General features: G+C 61.6%; 2 protein-coding genes across 5 annotated transcripts; one reads left to right on the top strand and one right to left on the bottom strand.

Annotated features, from left to right (window-relative positions):
- The first annotated feature begins 1,907 nt into the window (after positions 1-1,907).
- On the top strand, positions 1,908-13,914 carry RELL2 (RELT like 2). 3 transcript variants are annotated; one of them, XM_086759093.1, is made up of 8 exons: positions 1,908-2,223; positions 2,940-3,153; positions 4,815-4,880; positions 4,958-5,024; positions 5,333-5,521; positions 10,535-11,105; positions 12,891-12,933; positions 13,068-13,914. In XM_086759093.1, exons 2-7 carry the CDS (start codon positions 2,946-2,948, stop codon positions 12,930-12,932), a joined length of 1,143 nt encoding a protein of 380 aa, XP_086615219.1. In that variant the 5' UTR covers positions 1,908-2,223; positions 2,940-2,945; the 3' UTR covers position 12,933; positions 13,068-13,914. The 3 variants fall into 3 exon arrangements, with proteins under 3 accessions (XP_086615219.1, XP_086615217.1, XP_086615218.1); XM_086759091.1 differs by having other exon boundaries at positions 1,909-2,223; positions 13,207-13,914; XM_086759092.1 differs by lacking the exon at positions 1,908-2,223 and adding an exon at positions 2,643-2,688 and having other exon boundaries at positions 13,207-13,914.
- Positions 13,915-13,918: 4 nt separating this feature from the next.
- FCHSD1 (FCH and double SH3 domains 1) lies at positions 13,919-19,050 on the bottom strand. 2 transcript variants are annotated; one of them, XM_086759089.1, is made up of 19 exons: positions 18,971-19,050; positions 18,616-18,713; positions 18,318-18,363; positions 17,901-17,974; positions 17,510-17,654; positions 17,294-17,430; positions 17,155-17,218; positions 16,919-17,047; positions 16,620-16,742; positions 16,445-16,540; positions 16,254-16,361; positions 16,046-16,150; positions 15,589-15,819; positions 15,419-15,502; positions 15,153-15,309; positions 14,863-15,068; positions 14,656-14,752; positions 14,523-14,590; positions 13,919-14,363 (listed from the first exon to the last, which is right to left on the bottom strand). In XM_086759089.1, exons 1-19 carry the CDS (start codon positions 18,989-18,991, stop codon positions 14,298-14,300), a joined length of 2,055 nt encoding a protein of 684 aa, XP_086615215.1. In that variant the 5' UTR covers positions 18,992-19,050; the 3' UTR covers positions 13,919-14,297. The 2 variants fall into 2 exon arrangements, with proteins under 2 accessions (XP_086615215.1, XP_086615216.1); XM_086759090.1 differs by having other exon boundaries at positions 16,445-16,504.
- Between the last annotated feature and the right edge of the window lie 515 nt (positions 19,051-19,565).

Genomic DNA, 19,565 nt, shown 5'->3' with positions numbered 1-19,565 from the left:
AGTCGGGCGATCTGGCCGGTTTAGCTGCCACGTGGACAACCAGCGGGGCCAGGGCGGATGATCCCCCCCCCGAGCGGGCGCGTTCACAGTGTTCGCGGGGTGACGTCTGTCGTAATGGCTGCGGAGGAGGCGCGGGAAGAGAGCGGACGAGAGGTAACGTGGCAGTGTGCTGGGATCGGAGCCGGCTGCGGGATGGGGCAGTGCGGGATGGTGCTGTCCCTCCACCTTCTCCTTCGTTCCTCTGTCCCCTCCCTCCCTGGCCACCTCAGACCCAGTGGCTTAAAATTTAAGGGCTTCCAGGCAACGTCATGAGAGGGATTGGAACCTCCAAGGACACCCAGGATTCACGCCCGCACCCACTGGGAAGCCCCACATGGGAGACCCGGGGAGGAGACGCAGGGAGACAGCGGTGGTGAACGCAGTGGGCAGGCTGAGCTCCAGCCAAATTGCCATGGTGTCTCCACTTGCATTGCCTTGGCTGCTGGAGTCGCACGGGATGGGGACAGGAGCCGGGCTGGGGACAGAAGGACGGAGCGAGGACAGAGGATGCGGAGCCCAGCCTCTGGAAATGCCCATGGCTGTGTTCCCACCCCCGGGAGCAGCTTGATGGCAGTGGAGCCCCCTCCTCATCCTGGTTCACCCCATGCAGGGACAGGATTTGTCGCCAGGCGGGCTGCCGCGCCGTCCTCCCTCTGCCCCCTGGGCTGTGGAAATGCTTCGACACCAGAGGCCGTGGGAAAATGGGAATCTTCTCTCGAAGCGGCGAGGCCTGCGCAATGCAGGCTTGTTTCACCCAGCACGGCTGAAGGCTGGAAGCGATGCAGCCATGCGTTGGGCAGGTGGGAACGCCCAGGAAGAGAAAGAGCGATTTATTGTGCAGGACAGCGTGCGTGGGCACCAGGAAACGGGAATAGGCTCACCATGAGTGCATCACCTCGGGGCCACACAGACCTCTGAAGTTCCCTGCTTCAAAGAAATAAGGGCAAGGACCAAACAGCCTTTAAGGTCTTCTTCAGCAGGACTCACACGATGGTCCAGCATCAGAAGATTTCTGATCTCCTGCAGCATCAGCAATGCAGGAGCAGCAAGCCTTGCTCCCCGAGGTCTTTTCTTGCCGTAGCTGGTCCACCTCAGGGCCAGCCTCCCTGCCAGGACGGGCAGACGGGTGGCACCTGGGATGTGGCCACCTCCTGAAGTCGCAGTGATGGAGGAAGCTCCTGGGCTCCCAGGAGCTGGCTCTCGGCTGGTTGCGGAGAGGGGCAGCAGCCCTCACCCTCACACAGCTGAAAGCCTGGAGACGCAGGTTGCCTCACAGCAACAGGAAGTGCGGTGGGATAATTCCCACAAATTAATATTTATATAGACAGACGCTTAGTTCAGTAGAGGTGGGGTGGGAGGGATTTTAAGGGTCGCCCGTGCTTTTCAGGGTCTGGGTGGAGAGCTGGCAGGTGACTGCGAGGAGCAAGTCTAATTTGGGGTAGCAAAGGAGATTTTGGTGAAGCCTCCCAAAGTGAGGATAATGTGGCGGAGATGAGGAGGTCAGGGGACCACCACGGCCGGAGATTTCAAACCGCTCAGCCGTCCCTTTTTTAAGAAGGAGGGAGAGACAGTTGTCCTGGGACAGGGTGCTGGGCTGCGGGGTCTCTCAGGGATCCTTTTCCACCGGTGCTGTGGTCACAGCGTGGGTGTCTGCACCCCTCTCCCCCCGCACATGCCAGTGTGGGTCCAGTCCTGGTCTCGCTGACCCCGACTTCCACCCCTCTGCCCTCCTGTCACCCCAGCTCATCCCTCCAAAAACCGCCGAGAGCTTCAGAAAGGAGGATGCCGGGGCAATCGGGGGGCTGGCTTGCATGCGGGTGAGGTTATTTGCCCCGGGGGGGGGCCAGCAGCTTGCCAGCTCCCGCTTCCCTGAGCGGCATTCCTGTTTGCTCCCCGCTGCAGCTGCCGGCGTTCCCCTGAGCTTCTCCCTGCACCTTCATCCGCCGAAACCGCTTCGGAAAGAATTTTTTTTTTTTTTCCCGAGCTCGAGGCAGGCGAGTGCTCTCGCTGGCAGCGCGCAGCAGGCTGCCAAGGCAGCCAGAAGCGGCTCGGTTCCTTCCCGAGGAAGGCAGGCAGCCGGGGGGCTGGAGGATGCTCGCCGCCGTCCCCAGCCGCAGGGATGCGGGGTTGCTAGGAGGCAGGTGAAGGTGAAGAGGAGAGCGCTGCGGAGGACCGCAGGCCCAGGTACCACCGCCGCAGCGGGGACAGGGGGTGGCTGGGGGACACCCTGCCTACGCCGGGAAGCAGAGCCTGGCCAACGGGCGGCCGAGCCTGGGAAGGGAAACGGGAAAGCCCAGGGGAGCCAGGGCAGAGGGAGCGAGCTCGGTTCTGCGAACGGAGGATGCGGGAGCTGGCAGCCGGCTCGGCCCTCCGTCAGCCCGGCTGCTGCCGCTGCCTGCCTTTGCCTTTTCCCGGTGGAGGCCCTCGGCCGTGAGTAGCGAGGGATGCGGGTCGGTGCAGCGAGGATGCTCATCCTCTCGCAAGGGCGAGCGGGATGATGCCGCCTGCCGCAGAGTCCGGGGAAGGCTGGGGGACCAGTGCCCTTGGGAAGCCGCCTGCAAGGGACAGGGGAACGCTGCAGCCCGGGGCTGGGCAGGCCTGCGGGGGTGCTGCTGCCGCCCTCGCTGCCCTTGGGATGCCCCTTGCCGGGTGCGAGCGGGGCAGCGGTGTCCTTGGGAGACCGCGCTGAACCACCTCCAGCCTGCCCTCTCCTCTGCGGGACCCCCCACCGTGCCAGACCTTGCAGTGCGAGAGATGAGTCCTTGGCAGCCCACCCCGAGCTGGGACCTGGCTCTAGCCCGAGGCAGATGGGAGGAAGAGGAGGAGGAGGAGGATGGGCACGGGGAGCCTGGCAAGGGGTGAGCACCAGGGTCTCTGATCTGCCTTCCCCCTTCTCCTAGATCCGCATGTCAGACCAGAACAGCACCGACGATGGGGAGTCAGACCCCCAGCACAGCCTGTCTATGGTCTTCCTTCTCGTCCTTGTCTTCTTCATCATGGGGTTGGTGGGTTTCCTGATCTGCCATGTCCTGAAGAAGAAGGGTTACCGGTGCCGAACTTTCCGGGACGAGCTTGACCCAGATAACAAAGACGTGCTGGCGGAGCTCCAGGCCAGTGAGTGCTGGGGCAATGGGGGCTCGGGCACTGCTGAGCTCCTTAAACACGGTTCTGGGGTGTGGGCCGGGGGTGGGAGGGTCACCCATCACATGCTGCTGGGTTGGGGCGGTGAGAGTAGCACGGTATTCCTCAGGGATCAGGAGTGTGTGGCCTTCAGAGCCCTCTGATCAGCTGGTGAAGGCTGGTGGTGCCAGGGAGGTGGGAACCAGGGTTGGGACCTTCCCAAAACAGCGTTATCACCAAAAGATAATTCTGATAAACAGCCAGGACCTGCTGAATCCCCGGCACCTGAATTATGGCCCATGTCTCCTACAAGGAAAGCATCCCCAAGCTGGGGCAAGAGCTGTCCCCCTGTCCCTTTGGCATTAGGAGGTCTAGGATGGGGCCACCATGGTGTTTGCTAAAGGTCATGTCCTCTTCTGGTCCCCGTTGTGCTCATAGAGGCCAGAGGAATAGCGATGTCTCCTTGGGATCTCTGCCCCACACTGGAAGGAGACCTTTAGGGATTTTTCCATCGCTTTAGGCCATCAGAAGCAGCTCTGGGGTAGTAGGATTCGGAAGTCACTGCAGCATCGAGAGTGGGTGCAAGCCAAAGCTCAGTCCAAGCAAGCTCTGGCATTTAGTGTTTTCATGAGTCTCGGCTGAAATGGAGAAGATATGTTCCTCCGGCTGCTTCCTTGCCTGAAAACAGCCAAAGGTGCCACCGTCAGCGCTCAGGAGGGTCAGCAGGTCCCGCTGCCACTTCTTGTGCACGGGAGGGAAAGGTGGCTCCCTCAGCTTGCCCACAGATGCAGTGGGAGCTTCCAGCATCCTTGGATATGCTCCTCTGCCTTCCATGACTTGGCTGCACATGATGTGGAGACAGTGCCTGAACCTTCCAGGATTGGCTTTGCCCACTGGAGTTGCCACAGCCCAGGGAAACATCTCTGCGGGCTTCCAGGAGCACAGTGGCAGCTGCTGACCATGCTCTTTGAGGCAGCTACCTACCAGACCATGACTCCGACCTGCTCACAGGAACACTGCAGACTGGGCTGCAGGTTCAGCCAGCCCAGCCTCCCGCCTCCAACAGCGGCCAGAAGCAGGTTGCGATGGGGATGAATACCACAATGGAGCAGACACCGAGCAAAAATTCCTCAGCGTACTCTTCTACTCTTCTAACAGTGTGTAGCTCTGGGGCTTTCTCCATCAGAGATGGTTTCTCCATATTTAACAGGCCTCAGTGAATTTCTTTTCTGTGCACTTGTCCTGTTTACCCTGGGAGACTTTTAGCACCCACAGCATCCTGCACCCAGGGGCTCCAGGGCTGGACTGTCCCCACGAGGAGGAGCCTTCTATTTCAACTTGTTCAGAACCTTCTTCCCACGGACCTGCTTCCCAGGAACCCGCTTCCCACGAACCCGCTTCCCACGAACCTGCTTCCCACTGGTTTCACATGATGCTCCCCAGTTCTGAAGGAGCAAGCCCCCTCTCCCTGCACACGTGGTTGCTGTTTTAATCATTTATTTTCCAGGGCGATCTGGTGTTCCCCGTGGGCTTCCTGATGTGATGGGGGACACAAGGCTTCTCCAACCTCTCTGTCAATGTGGCTGCTCCTGGAGAGGGACTGGAGAGCTGAGTCTCTGGATCCCAGTCCTGAATGCCACGGTTTCTCCTTTCAGATGAAGAGGAGGAGCTGAATGAGGACACCGTGGAGAAGATTGTGAGATGCATCATCCAAAACGAAGGTGAGCATTTCCTAGCGCTGGCCTGGAGATGTGCTGACCCCTTTGGCTGACACATTCCCTTTTTCCTCTCTCCTCAGCAAATGCAGAGGCTCTCAAGGAGATGCTGGGGGACAATGAAGGGGACATTCCAGTGCCAGTGCCCAGGTGAGGGACGCCTGTACCAGCTTCTGGCTTTTGCAGAGTAAGGGAGAAGCAGCGTTTGGGTATCACCTTGTCTGGCCGGCCCCTTTCCAGCTTGTTGTGAACCATCTTCCCAACAAGAAGTCCTGCTCCCCCAAGGGTTGCGATGAGTGCTTCACCCCACTGTCAAGTGGAATAGCCCCTCCTCATTCCTGTTCTCACAGGAGGTCACCTCCAGAGCTGCTGCTTCTCAGGGACTGCTGCAGTGAGGCTGCACCAAGGTTGGGAAGTCTCCTCCAGATAACATGACCTGTCATGTCCTTCTATTGCAGCCTTTGTCCCCACCGTAACAGCCAGGATGGGGGCCCACCACATCACCACACGGTGCATCTGGGCTCCACGCAGGCCCCCTGCATCCACTGCAGCAAGAGGAAGAGGCACCCACTGCATCGGCAAGGACGGTCCAAGGATGGAAAGGGCAGGATGCATCCTGGAGAGACCACCGTCTTCTCAGTGGGCAGGTACTTAAATGAGCTTTGCCAGATAGGGTCCACCTGCTCTGATGGAGCAACCATTGTGGAGAGTCTTCTCAGTTCTCCTCTTCCTTTCCCCTTCCACTCGCCCCACGCCAGGCTCTTCCCCATCTACATGCCCCAGTAGAAGCTCTGCAGTTTGGAGTCCTGAGGAAGGAGGTGCCTCCTGCACCTGGAAATGCCTGTGGTATGTGGCAGGCCATGACACACCGCTGCCTTCCCTCCTCCTTCTCTGGGAAGGTGACTCAAGCCTGGGTTGTCCTGCTGACTCAGCGCTGGGCACAGCCTCAAACCCATGTCCCTTCAAAGCCTGCTGTCCCTGCTACGCGTGAGCAGGGCTCTTGCTGCGCTGCTGGGGGCAGTGACCCCAGTTTTAGGGATCTCATTAGGAAGGCGAGGAGGTGACAGCAGGTCCCGAGTGCAAGTTACCACGCACCACGGTCAGAATGAAGGGGTGGCTATGCTCCCCCAGGTCGTTGCCTCCAATGATATCTGTAATTAGATACCACGGTAGAAATACAAGCAGAGGCGAGTGTACCCAGTACTTCCCACAAGTACTCTTCAAGTTCTCACCTGGTCTCACCTCAAGTGACTTCCCGAGCTGCCTGTGGTCTGTGGAGTCAGTAACCTTTAGTACAACCTGCAGTCTTGATGAAGCCCTAAGCCTTGATGAAGCTCCATGTTGTGGTCCAGAGGGATGGTCCTTTCATGGTGATGCTGAGCCAGAGCGGGCATCGGGGGGTGTGGGTTTTTCTACTGTTGCAGCTACGAGTCTCAGCAGGCAGGTGAATTGGGGGCTTTATGGGGAGCTGGTAAAGGGGAAAGACATGCTGGGCTTCCTCATGCTGAACTCCAGCTGAGATCCCACCTTCTGGAGACCAACAGCCTCTGGCTTTCTCTTTGCTTGTTGCTGTCAGCTGCCCTTGGTCTACAGGGTGGTGTTTGGTAAGCCAGATCTCTGCGCAACTGCATACTCATGGCTAATCTCATTCCTTGGCCAGTGCCCAGCTCCATACGCTCCTCTGTGTCCTTTGTCTGTGCTCTTCTTGGTCTCCTCTCACTCACCTCTGAGTGCTGGAGAAGGTGGTTTTCTTTCCTAAAGGCATCTTCCCTCAAATCTCGGTTTCCTCTCGTTATAGTTAGTATCTCGTGTCACATCAGCCTTCTCCATGGGGCAGTCATCACATCTCTCCAAGGTTATATTTTAAAAGCTTCCACTTCCTGAATCTCCTTGGTATGAAGTCCAACTGCTAATGGCCTATGTGCCCAAGAGGTACAAAACTACCTCCAAATTCTGGTTCTCGTTTCCAAGCTGGCCCCTTTGCTCTTTCAGATCCTGGGTGACTTTTCTGGGCCTGCCCTTGCTGTCTTATTTACCACGAGTACCCTGATTGCACAAAGTACCTTGATTAATGACTGACCCACCTCTTCAGTTGCAATCCTCAGATCTTGTTCCTCTCTTTTTTTTTTTTTTTGCTATTGCTTTTATCTTGGACACAGTGGTTGAGTCCAGCCCCCTTTCCTATCACCTACAGCTCATTGACCGAGTCTGGTCCCTATCTGGTAGGCGCTGGCTTGTAGCTGAAGGAGTGGAAAGGAATGAGTTTAGTGGAGGTCCACCAAGATCATCAGGGGCTGGAGCACGTGGCATGAGGAGATGCTGAGGGAAAAGGGCTTGTTTAGCCTGGAGAAGTCAAAGAGGGGGACCTAATTGCTCTTTAAAACTGTTCAAATGGGTGGGAGGAGGAATTAAGATGGAGCTGTACTTTTCCCAGAGATGCATGGGGAAGGCAAGAGGTAACGGCTGCCAGTTGCCACAAGAGAAATCCAGAAAAGATGTAAGGAAAAATTATTTCACCCTGGGACAGTGCCCAGAGGAGTGGAAGGATCCCCATCCTTGGAGAGTTCCAAAATCTGACTGGACAGGGCCCTGCACAACCTGATTGAGGGTGGAAGTTGACCCAGTTTTGAGTGGGTTGGACTGGAGACCTCCTGAGGGCTCTTCCACCTAAATTATTCTGTACTTCTGAGCTAGTCAGGTTTATATATCTATACTCTTATATTATTGAACAATTTACCATTTGTCTTAGGGCTTTCCCTAAACCAGTTGCTACCAGTGGCAGAATTCATCCACCAAGACATCTGTGTCTGACCCGCCATCCTTAGCCCCACCAGCCACAGCGTGTCACATCCTACTGAATCAAACGCCTTAGTGATGCTGACTAGGCACACAGCCCACGCCTTCCCCTTCACCATCCACAGGTTGGTTACGTTACCTCTTGTGCCCCCTCCATTCTGAACCCGACCTGCTCCTCTGAATCCGTTCCTGGTTCTTCCAGGCTGATATTGCTCAATGGCATCCCCAGGAAATGATCCTGCCACTCATGCCTCCTCTCTGTCCCTCTTCGGGACTGGAATGTTCTCTGGTCTTCCCGAATTGCAGTGCTGGTGCCACATCTCCGAATATCTGGGTAGACCTGAAAGGTCACATCTGCTGCTGCTCAGCCTGACCCGAGCAGTTCTATGGATACCTCATCCAGAGCTGCAGCACTTCTCTTCTTGACCCTTCCAGTCATGAGCAGCACTTCCAACTGCGATGTCTGTACTGTCCACAGGCTGTAGGCCAGTTCTCGGTCTGGCAGCAGTCTCCTTCATCTCTGCCATCGCATCTGGTGTCTGTTCTTATCTCTCAGACCTTTCTTCTCAGCTTCTTCCTTCAGGATCTTCCTTCTTCAGCTTCTTCCTTCAGTCATTCAGGACTGGCCATTGGCTTGACCTTCGGGTCTTGTTCTTCTTTCAACCCCAGCAGTGCTTGAGCTGTGTTGCCGAAATTGTATTTTGCCACGACGCTGAGCCTCAGCAGGGCCATCTGCAGCTTTGTGTGTGACACAAGCAAAGGAGAGTGGTTGATGGGTGAGTCATGGGCTGCATGACGTCTCTATGGTGGGATCAGCATTCTTTGCCTGGTGGACGCCAGCACACTGTGGAAGAGATTTCCTGTCTGCTGGTCCAGCACTGGCTTGCATTGCTTACGGAGAGAAGTCACAGCGTTAGTCACAACCAGCTCACTTGCAGTTCAGACTTTTAGGGTTTGCCTACGCGTTACCACTCACAAATCTCAAAGTTATGGTAGATCCCTAACTTCTGTTGTCTCCCAGGCTGCACTATTGCATCACCTTTGATTATAAACGCACCCTTTGTGGGCGTCAGACCAGCTTCTGAAGCTGTTCCTCTGCCTGCCCTGGAGCTCTGAGCTGTTATCTGAGGTGGAACCTCAGGGGATGGCTGTTGTAGTTCAGCCCTGATCGGGACCAGACTACACAGTGTCTCTCTCACTCCCCCCAACCTCCGAGAGAACAGGGGGAGATGATATAAGAAAAACGGCTCAAGGTTTGAGATAAGGACGGGGAGAAACCCTTAAAGTTACCGTTATGGGCAAAACAGACTTGACTTGGGGAAAACTATTCATTTATTTCTAAAACTAGCAGGAGAATGAGACAGGGAACAAGATAACCTCCCCCCACCCTCCCTCTTCCCGGGCTTAACATTATCTCTACCACCTTGCCCCTCCGAGCGGCACAGGGCGGGAAGAGGGAATGGGGGTTGCAGTCAGTTCATTACGTGTTGTTTTACGCCGCTACTTCGTCGTCAGGGGAAGAACTCCTTACATTCCTCCACTGCTCCAGTGTGGGGTCCCTCCCACGGGCCACAGTCCTTCGTGAAACTGCTCCGGCGTGGGTCATCTCTTCCAGGGGTGCAGCCCCTCCAGAACAGCTGCCCCAGCGGGGCCTCCACGGGCCACAGCCTCCTTCAGACACCCGCCTGCTCCGGCGTGGGGTCCTCCCCGGGCTGCAGGGGGATCGCTGCTCCTCCGTGGACCTCCATGGGCTGCAGGGGGACAACCTGCTCCACCATGGTCCTCACCACACGCTGCAGGGGAATTCTGGCCAGGAGCCGCATTACTCCTCCCCCTCCTTCTTCACTGACCTTAGTGTCTGCAGCCATTCCTTTCACAAGAAAAGTTCTTAACAACAGGCTGGCAGACGCCTCTCGGGATCTTTTCAGATCTCATTCACTTCTCATCTCCTCTCCGCTTCTCTCAGCCGGGCAGGGCCCAGTTGGGCCCAGTCACCGCCCGGTGGGAGGCCAGAGGGTGAGGGATGCAAGGCCCACAAGGCTCACACCTCCCCCTCTCTGTCCCTGCTCAGCTGCTTCACCTCTTCTCCTTTTTTTCCCCCTTCTTTTCCCCTTCTTAAATACGTTATCGCAGAGGCGTTATCACGGGACATTCTGCTACCAATCGGCTCGGCCTTGGCCAGCAGCAGGTCCGCTCTAGGCCCGGCCAAGTCCCCTGAACAAAGGGGAGCGACTTCTAGCAGTTTCCTACAGAAGCTGCCACCTTAGGCGCCCCCTCACTAAAAAAACCAGAACAATGGCGCACAACGTGCTCTGGCAGATTTTAGCCAAACTACTCCTAGGTTTTGATCCCTCTACTCAAATACAGCTTGCCCTGCTGAAACCCTGGTCCTGCCTTCACCCAGGGTGTATCGCCTTCCGAAAACTCTGGCTCTTGTTCCCGTGATGATCACTGGGTGCAAGATCCATGCCACTCTGCATGGCCGTCCCTTCATCATTGGGCTCAGCCAGTTTGCATTTCTCCTGCCCGGATTGACACCTGAGCTTCTGTACGAGCTCATCCAGGTTGCACCTCAGAGTATCTCCAAGAGCTGCAACCCATCCTGCTGCAGGACAACAGGCTGGCAGGTTCTGCATCGGCCAATATCTGGATTGACCTTCTTCCCTCTCTTTCCGTTTGCTTTGCCAAAAATGAAGGGAAAAACAGGATCAAGTCAGCGAGGGGCATGGCTAGAGTGGGGGCCAGTGGTGCTGAATGGGTCTGAAAGGCTGGAGATCTGCACCAGGATGAAGGTGCGGACGAGCTGGAAATACAGCCAGGAGAGAGGAAGGATGGGATTTTGATCCATCCTGCCCCCATTCCAGGTTTCGTGTCACACACATCGGGAAGAAACCCACTTTCCACGAGCAGCAGGACGGTCCCCTGCCCGATGGCAGCCAGGAGCCGAGCACGGAGGAGCTGGAGCACAGCAGCGACCGGCTCCAGCGGGAGCGGGCTCGGAACGGGACTGTCCCTACGGGCGGCCTGCAGAACGGAGCCGTTCAGAAGGGCACCCAGAGCAGCAAAGGCGGGGAGCAGAGCCGCTCCACCACCCCAGCCACCAACACACCAGCCAGCTCCAGCGCTCGCGACGGCCGACGGGCGGGCAAGGGTTCCGGCACGGCGGGCTCGCTGCAGGATGCTGGCACTGCTCCCGGGAGCGTGAGCCGCCAGCGGAAACTCCTGAGCCATCGATTGCTGGGAGGGTCGAGTCCCAGCATCCCGGGAGAGCTGGTGCAGGAAGGAGCCAGCATCTACTTGGAGGAGACTGGACTGGGGTCAGCAGATGAAGTGTCGGATATTCACGGGAGCTTGAGTCTGCACGAACCGGCTGATGAGTTGGGAAGATACGACAGCAGCAGAAAACAGCCTGGAGCAGAGGACATGGGGAGGCAGGTAGGTTCCTCCTCTTCCTTGACCCCGTGTGGTCCCCTGGGCTGGAGGGTTTGAAGGGTTGTGGCACAGCAGCCCAAGTCCCGCGGCCGATAACATCGACCAGCCCAAGCGTGGTGGTGTGAGCTGTGTGGCAGGGACAGGCGAGCCGAGGCTTGCGCTGGGCTGACTGCGGTGTGGGACCTGCCCTGTCCTGCCCACCCTGTTTCTGCTTACCTTTTTTTGACTGCATTTTCCCATCCGTTTCCTAACATCTGGGGCATGCAGAGCCACCGTGGCAGCTCCCACCCTCCACTGTGGGGAAAAAGGCAGGTCACTGGTTGACTTGTATGGGAGATGCTGCAGACCTGCTGCCAGCTGCCCCTTGGGCAAGGGATGCGTTTTCCTTCGTGGTTGGGCTCTTTAGGGGCATCCATTCGGGTTGCTTTCTCTTGACCTGGGGGAGCTCTGCCGCTGCACGTAGCCTGTCTCTCCAAATCTGTGACCTCACTGCAGTGCTGGGGCTCAACAGGACCAGCAACGTACAGGTGGGGACAGATGTCTCCAGGAGGTTTTCTTGCCTTGAAGTCTAGGATATGGTGAAGCCAATTGGTCATTTCTTGGTTGTTCTGCCCTGCCTCAGAGGGCTGGATGTGCTCAGAGAGGAGGACAGCCCACCCTGGCTGGAGCTCCCAGAACCCTGGTATCTCCCAATCTTCCCACCTGACCACTTTGCTGGAAGTGCTAGAGAGTCCCAGTGCAGCACTGGTGAGAACACCGTTTGCTTGACCATCCATGGTCCGCGATTTGGGGGATTTGCTCCCAGCCACTGCCTTCGGGCTGTCACCACTGACCAAATGAGGCTGTCGGCGGTGGTAGCACACAACCCAACACGTTCACTCACTCTGCAGTTGGGGAAAGATGATTTTCATGGAAGTCAGCTGGGCTGATGTCACCCCACCGGGGCTGCCTGCATTGAGCAGCCCCAAGACCTGGCCTCCACTCACTGCACAAAACCAGCCCCTGGGCATGCAGAGCAAAGCCTTTGGAAGAAAAAGGAAGCAAATCATCTGGGTCAAAATCCCAGTGTGCTTCAAAGCCAGGGATGCTCCCTGGGGCTGGGTCTGCTGGAGCTCCGCAGGCCAGGCACGGCACACGCCAACAGCCCTTGGCAGGGAGGTGGGATGGGATGCAACTGGGTCAGCGTGGGAGAGCCCGCCTAAGGAAAAAGCAGGAACCCGCTAGTGTTTCCCTCTTTGGTTTCTGGTGGCCACGTAGGAAGGTTTGAGCCATTTTGAGAAGGATAGCCACCCAGGACAGAGATGATGGGCTGTAGCCCTTCTACAGAGACCTGGAGATGTGGTGACAGTCCTCCTTCCTCCCACAGCCCACTATGTCTGTGGTCCCTCTGGTCAGAGGGGAAGCAGTTCTGTGCAGGGCAAGCCCAGGGAAATGGCGATTTTCCTCCTGTTTGTCTGTCCCCTCCGTGGTACCAGGCTTTGGGATGTTGCTTTGGTGTACTCCAGGACACCAGGTCCCAGGAGAACGGTGATGGGAGCTCACTGGGAAGTTTGTCACCAAGTCCTGGCACCACTCAGACACTCCCCCACCCCTTCGGTCCCAGGAGGAGCCACCACGAGGGGTGTTAGCTCAACATGTCCTGTGGGGAAGGGCAGAGAGATGGCTCCTGGGCCGCAGTCAGCTGTCAGGTTCTGCTCGCTGGCCCACGCGTTGCTGCTGTGGCCAACAGAGACCTGGCCCCAGGTCCCGCGGGAGCGCCGACATCCACATCCCTCCTCCATCCCACAGGAACCCAGCGCTGCGGTGCATGACCGAGGAGCAACCGTGTGACGTGAGTGCCTGTCCCAGCTCCCAGGGCGATGGCCGGGGTGGGAGGGGAAGGCACCGGCGGTGTCCCTGTTCTGGTGGGTCACAGCCTGGTGATGGAGAGGGGGGTCAGTTCCCAATGCACTGCGTCCTGCACAGGCAGGTCCTCTTGCCCGCGTGCCCACCCACGATGCCAGCGGGCAACCATGCCAGCTCCGGGCGGACACGGGGCCAGGACAACCAGGTGGGAGATGCCATGGCTGCGGAGACGAGCCTCATCCTGCCCCTCTCCCCGCAGCTCCTCTCTGCTCCCGGCTGGAGCACGGACAGGAGGCACGCGGCCCCCCCGGCCCCCACGCCGGGCTGGGGGCTCTGCCGTGGGGGGACTGCGGGGCAGGCGGCCCTGGGCAAGCAGCTACGCGCTTGGCATGGCCGGAGCGACGCGCCAACCTTACAGACAACCGCCCTTGGCGCCAGACCTCATCCCATTGGCAATAGGTACCCAACTCCCACCCACCACACCCCCCCGCCAGCGACCCCCCCCAGGGGTCCCTCAGGCCTGGCAGGGGTAGGACGGCACCCAGTCCCCGCTGCCCACCTGCAGCGCTGGGGGACGGATGCATCAGAGGGGGCTGCGGCAAGGGGCAGGGATGAAGGCAGTGGCTACAGCCCCCCATGGGGTGCGGGGCAGCACCCCCCCCCCCACCTGGCATGTTCACCGCAGAGCACAGCCCCCCTGGGCACCCCCACCACGCAGAGCGGTCACAGGCACAAATCCGGCACCGGTGAGGGACCCCGCAAGTCCCTGGGAGATGCTGGAGGACAGAGGAGCTTCCAGCCCCATCCTGGCCCAGGAGGGGCCGGAACCCGGCTTTGGGGGGCAGGATGACACCCTGGCCAGGCCAGCGGGCAGCCCTGGTGCCCACGGCGAGCTTTGGCGGCGAGCTTTGGTGTCTAACCGCACTGTACATAGACGAGCTAAAACCATTAAAGCTGCTGAACCCCTCGGAAGAGTCAACTGGTTTTATTGGGGTGCAGTCCCCACCTGTCTGCTCCTGCCCGGCGGGAGATGCTGGGGTGATGGGCTGAGCCACCCGCCCCAAGGAACCAGAGCTGCAGCACGGGTGCACGGGCGATGCCAGGTAGCAGGCTGGGTGAGATGGGGCACAGCCACGGCACTGAGCGCCCCGAAAAAAGCTGCTGCCAGGGCGCCTTGTGCTCTATAGGGACCGAAGCGGCGCGGGGGCAGGATGCAGCCCCCCAGAGAGACCAGCTCAGGGTGCCGGGGGAGCGCCAGCCCCTGCCGCCGGGACGGCAGCCCACAGGGGTACAGCGGTTTGCTGGGGCAAAGGTTTTGGGGAGCAGGGAGGGCTGGGGGCACCCGCAGGGTCAGCTAAAGTGCAGCTCGGGGTCGGGCTCAGGGGCTCGGCCGGGCGGTGGCGGGGGTGCACGGAGCTGCGGAGAGAGGAAAGGAGAAGCGGTGCCAACACACCGAGGCCGCTCGCCCTCCTCCAGACCCCCTCAACGCATGCGGGCAGCAGCGTCCCCTGTTATGGGAGCACTGGGAGCAGGTTTTGGGGTGGGGGGGCACAGCATCACTGTGGTGGGGCTTACCGGCCGGAGGCGGGTGGCTGCCAGGTCTGGAGAGCTCTGCCCGCTGCCCGTGCCATCCTGCCTGCAACCTGGAAGGGCCCCCCAGCTCAGCCCAGCTCTCCGCATGCTCCCCCCGGCCCCCCCAGGCACTCACCTCCCAGTATGATTTCAGGAGATGGGCTGGGGACCAGGCTGGCCTCGGGCGCAAGGCCAGGAGGGGAGAAGGGCGGTGGGGATGGCGACGGCAGCTCCTGGGAAGACACAAGAGGGATGGGAACGGCAGGAAGGGGGTCATCCCCCCCAGCACAAGATGGGGGGCTGCCCCACGCCGAGGGGACACAAGGACCCTCCTGCCACCAACCTGCCCGGCCGCCCCCCGGCCCCCGGTGAGCTCCTCCACCACCAAGGAGGGGAAGACACCGACGCGGCCATCAAAGTCGCCCGTCCAGAAGCCGTCGTCCACCTCGCCGGGCGCGCGGGGCAGCACCCGGATGATGGCCCCCTCGGGGAAGCTCAACTCCTCGGGGCTCTGCCCCTCGTAGTCGTACAGGGCTCGCACCAGCCAGGCTGCAGGGAGGACGAGGCGGGGACTCAGCACCCTCTGGGGTCCTCGCCCCCTCCCCAGGGCAGGGGGGATACTCCAGCACCCACCTCCGGGCTCCAGCACCAGCTCTGCGGCCATGATGCTGGAGAGCTGGCGGTGCAATGCCGAGGGTCCCGGGAGGCCGACCCCAGCCCCTGGCTCGCCGCCCAGGGACAGCAGGTACTTTTCGGGGACGTAGCCCACCTGGCCTGCCTTGTTTCGAGCCTGAGGGGACAGCAACCACATCACCGTCCCAGCCCCTGGGGCGAGGACAGCCCTGGGGACCTCCGAAACGTGTCCCACCACCGCAGAAGGGGGCTTAGCCCGCTCCCACCTTCACCCACTCCTCTGCGTCCCCGTCCTCGATGATCTCCAGCTCCTCGCCCTGGGTGATGGACAGCTCGTCCGCCTGGCAGCCCTGCAGGGGACAGGGGACAAAGTGGCAGGGAGGCTAAGGGTACCGGTCCCCGCAGGCAGGGCGAGGGGCGGGCAGCGTGGCCGTACCTGGTACCCGAAGATCACCCGGCAGGTGTAGGGGTAGGTGCGGGCAGGGGGGCTGGGCTCATCGTCCTCACCCAGCTCGTCGCTGTCCTCGTAGTCGTCGAACTCGGCTGGATCCAGCCCTGTGGGCACCTCCTCGCCCGCCCCCACCATGGCCCCCGCTAGCCAAGAGTCCACGTCCAGCCCCGCTGCCCGCAGCAGCGCCAGCCGCGCCTCTGCCTTCACCCGGCTGACCTGGGGGAGCCGTCGGCGGGGACATCGTCAAGGCTTAACGGGACACCTATGGGGTGGGGGACAGCCCAGCAAGCCCTGTCGCTCCTGGTCCCCAGCATGGTGGTCATGGCAGCAGAGCATCCCCAGTGCAGCATCCCCTGCCACCACATCGTGCCCTCTCTGCATCCCCCACCCCGGAGGTGACAGACCTTGAGATGGCTCCGAGCATCCTGCCTGGGGGACCCACCTCCGCCTTCCGGATGTTTTCGCTGGCTTCTTCCATCCGTCGCTCCACGGCGGCAGCCTCCGCCTCCGGGACCTGCTGCCGCCTGGCCTCCAGCCGCTGCAGCACCTGGGTGGGCACCCACAGGTCAGCGGGGCGCTGGGAGATGGAAGGGCAGGGGAAGCCCCCTCCTTGAGCTTTCCCGTGCTCTGTGGTGAAGGACAGCACCCACCTCCTCGCTGTGCGCCTTGTTTTTGTGGTCCCGGGCCACCCGCGTGGCCCAGCGCCGTGCCTCCTTTTCCAGGCTGGCCCCGTCGTCCCCCGGCGGCAGCAGGCACACCTGGGCGAGGCCGCGGTGGCTGAGAAGGGGCTGGCTGTGCAGACCCACCCCCGCTGTGATGTCCCCCCCACCCCATCACCTACCTCGTCCGACCCGGCGAGCTGGAAGCGCTGCTCGGGGGCCAGGGCGAAGGCGGGGTGGTCCTGCAGGAAGAGGAGGAGGTCCTGCTCCCGGCACACCTGCGGCAGGGGAGCGGCGTGGGGTGGGAGCGCTCATCCGTCCCCTCCTCACCCCGCTCCTGGGACGGGGTGCCGTTACCCGCGCGGATGCCTCCGTGACGCCCTGGAACCAGTCCTGCGTGGCCTGGCAGGTCTCCACCTCCGTCCGGCTGGCCACCAACAAGTGCTCCCGCAGGCGCTTGTACAGGTCACCGTCCAGCGCCTGGGGGACGGCCAGTGGGAAACCCACCCGTGGCACTGCCCACATCCCCTGGGGGACATCCCCGACCCCCCCGGGGCAGCCAGCCCTGTCCCCACACCGGCGGAGCCCTCCCCGCTGCACCAGGTTGATGCTTCTCGTGGGGAGGGGACGTGGCAGGGGGTCCGGGGGGGTCCTACCTGCATGGCGGCGGGCAGCTCCACCCGTCGGTAATGCTCCAGGTGGGCGGCGGCAGACGCCAGGGCGAAGCCGTACTCGTTCTGCACCCCGGCGAGCTGCCTCGAGTGCTCGGCCAGCCGCGCCGAGAACTGCGGGGACGGCGAGAGCGGGGCTTGGTGATGGCCTGGGGGCCACCAACCTGTGTCACCCTGCGTCCCTGCGCTTAGGGACCCCACTGGCCCCCGGCGCTGCTGACCTTGGCGCTGAGTTTTTGCAGGCTGGCCTTGGTGTGAAATATCCTTCGGTCGCTCTTCCGGAGCCTGGGAGAGGTTGGGGGTGATATGACACCACCGGGGCAGGTGTGGCAGCCCCCCACCGTGGTCCCCTCCGCTCACCGAGCCTCCACGTCGGCCGCCTTGTCCTTGGCCACCTCGCTGCTCCGCTGCAGGTGGGTGAACTGCTTCTTGGCCTTGTCCAGCTCCTTCACTGTCTCCAGCAGCTCTGCCTGCGCCTTCTGCAGCCGCTCGATGCCCTGCAAGGGAGCGTCAGCCACGAGGGGGAACAGCGGTTCCCACTGCCCAGGCACAGGGGACACGGCCTCGCCCCGGTACCTTCTTGAGCATCCGCTCCTTGGAGAGGCGGGCGGTTCGGGCGGCGTCCGCGGCGAGGGCGCGGTAGCTCTCTGAGGCGGTGACACGGACCTGCCCAGCGTGCACGGTCCCCTCGATGACGCTCTTCCAGACAGCGACCGCGCTCCTGTGGGTGCGGGGGTTAAAACAGGGCAAGGTACTCTTCTGCCTCCCTGCCAGCTTTCGGGGATGCCCAGCAGGACACCCAGCAACCCCAGCGCCTGCGGTCCCCTCTGAGTTGGGTTCCACATCCCTGGGGACGTCCCACCCAGGGCTGCATCCCCAGGATGCCCACATCCCGGCTGGCATTAGGCCAGCTGGGAGGGCCAGGGACGGGCGCAGCCCCTCATCCCCATCCCTGTCCCCAGCCCACCTTGAGTCGCCGGCCTCGCTGCGGCCCCGCTGCCAGTCCCTCTTCACGAACTGGCTCGCCAGCCTCTGCAGCGCCTGCGGACAGAGCGACCGTCACGGCCACTTCCCAACCCTGCCTGGCACCTGACCGCACCCCGCTGTCCCAGTTTGGGGCTGGAACTGGGCTCCCTCACTCTGGCTGTCCACCTCACGGGTGCCCCAGAGCAGGGAGGGGACACACAGCCCACAGTGGCAGCATCTCTGCTGCGGAGTGTCCCCAGAGGATGCTGTGAGGACATCTCACGGAGCAGAACCCGGCTCTGCCGTTTCAGAGCAGAGCCCCGCGATGACCCAGCAGACAGCAGGGCCGGCGGTTGCTTCCCACCGCAAGATTTTCCCCTACGGGCCAGCGGTCCCAAAAACGGTGGCACCTCCTTACCTGCCCATACTCCCTGTCAATGGCGGCCCTCTGCTTGCTGTAGGACCTGTGGGGAGAGGGGCAGGTGAGGACCCACGCAGGGGGGCAGGCACAAGCCACCCCTGCCATCACCCCGCACCGGGATGTCCCCGTTGGCCGCCCTGGCGGGGGATGGAGCCCACGACCTCGAGGCGGCAGGCTCAAGGTGAGTCGTGCCTGGCAGGCTGGCTCCGGCCCCACATGTGAGATGAGCTGGCCGGTCTCAGCTCGTGGAAGGAGGAGGAACGGTGACCCACACATGCACGCGTGGGGACCCTACCTGATGTCTTCCAGCAGCTCGGTGTCCCGCTGCTGCTTGCCCTGCAGGCCCGAGAGCTGCTCGAGGAGGTGGACCCGCACCTCCTGGGTGAGCTTCACCTGCGGGACGGCACCGCTCAGCGCCGGGGGGAGGCGCGGGGGCGCGGGGGGCGCGGCTCCCGCCAGTCCCGCTGCCGGACCCTCCTCTCCCCGGGTGCCACCGCGGGTGTTACCGGCCACCGGCCAGCCCCGGGAGCGACCCCCGATGCCCGCTGCGGGACCCGGCCCCGGCGGAGGAGCAGCTGCCGCTTCCCCGGTGCCGATGGCTCATCCCGGCACCGGAACGCGCCCCGCTGCCCTCTCGGCCCCGTGCTCACCTTGCGCGGCGGCGGCTGCATCGCTGCGCTCCCCGCTGGCACCGGTCCGCGTCCCCCGGCCCCCGCCACCGCCCCGCGTGTGCGCGGCCCGGAACTGCCGGGACCGGCCCCGCCCCGCCCTCCGCGAGGCCACGCCCACGCATGGGCGTCCCGCCCCGATAAGCCCCGCCCACTGGGAAAGCACTGCCTACCGGTAAACCCCGCCCCCTTCCCTCCGCAATCCCCGCCCAGCGCGCCAGGCAAGCCACGCCCCCTTCGGTGACACCCCCCCCCCCCCCCCCCGCCCCGCCTAGTGGTCGGTAGTGGAAGTTCCGCCAAAGCGCTGGGACACGGGCACGGGGAGATGGGGACATGGGGAGATGGGGACACGGGGAAACAGGGAGACTGGGACACGGGGAAACAGGGAGACTGGGACATGAGGAGAGGTACCCAGGGAGATGGGGACATGGCGACACAGGGACATGGGGAGAGGGACACGGGGAGCTGGGGACATGGGGATACGGGGAGGTGGGGACCTGGGGACATGGAGACACGGGGAGATGGGGACATGGGCAAACGGGAAGACTGGGACATGGAGAAAGAGGGGGAGCAGGAT

The sequence above is a fragment of the Chlamydotis macqueenii genome, chromosome 14 (assembly GCF_036417535.1).
Source record: "Chlamydotis macqueenii isolate bChlMac1 chromosome 14, bChlMac1.mat, whole genome shotgun sequence".
In the NCBI taxonomy this organism is placed as follows: domain Eukaryota; kingdom Metazoa; phylum Chordata; class Aves; order Otidiformes; family Otididae; genus Chlamydotis; species Chlamydotis macqueenii.
The sequence above is the reverse complement of the archived record's forward strand: the minus strand, read 5'-3'. Positions and strand labels throughout refer to the sequence as shown.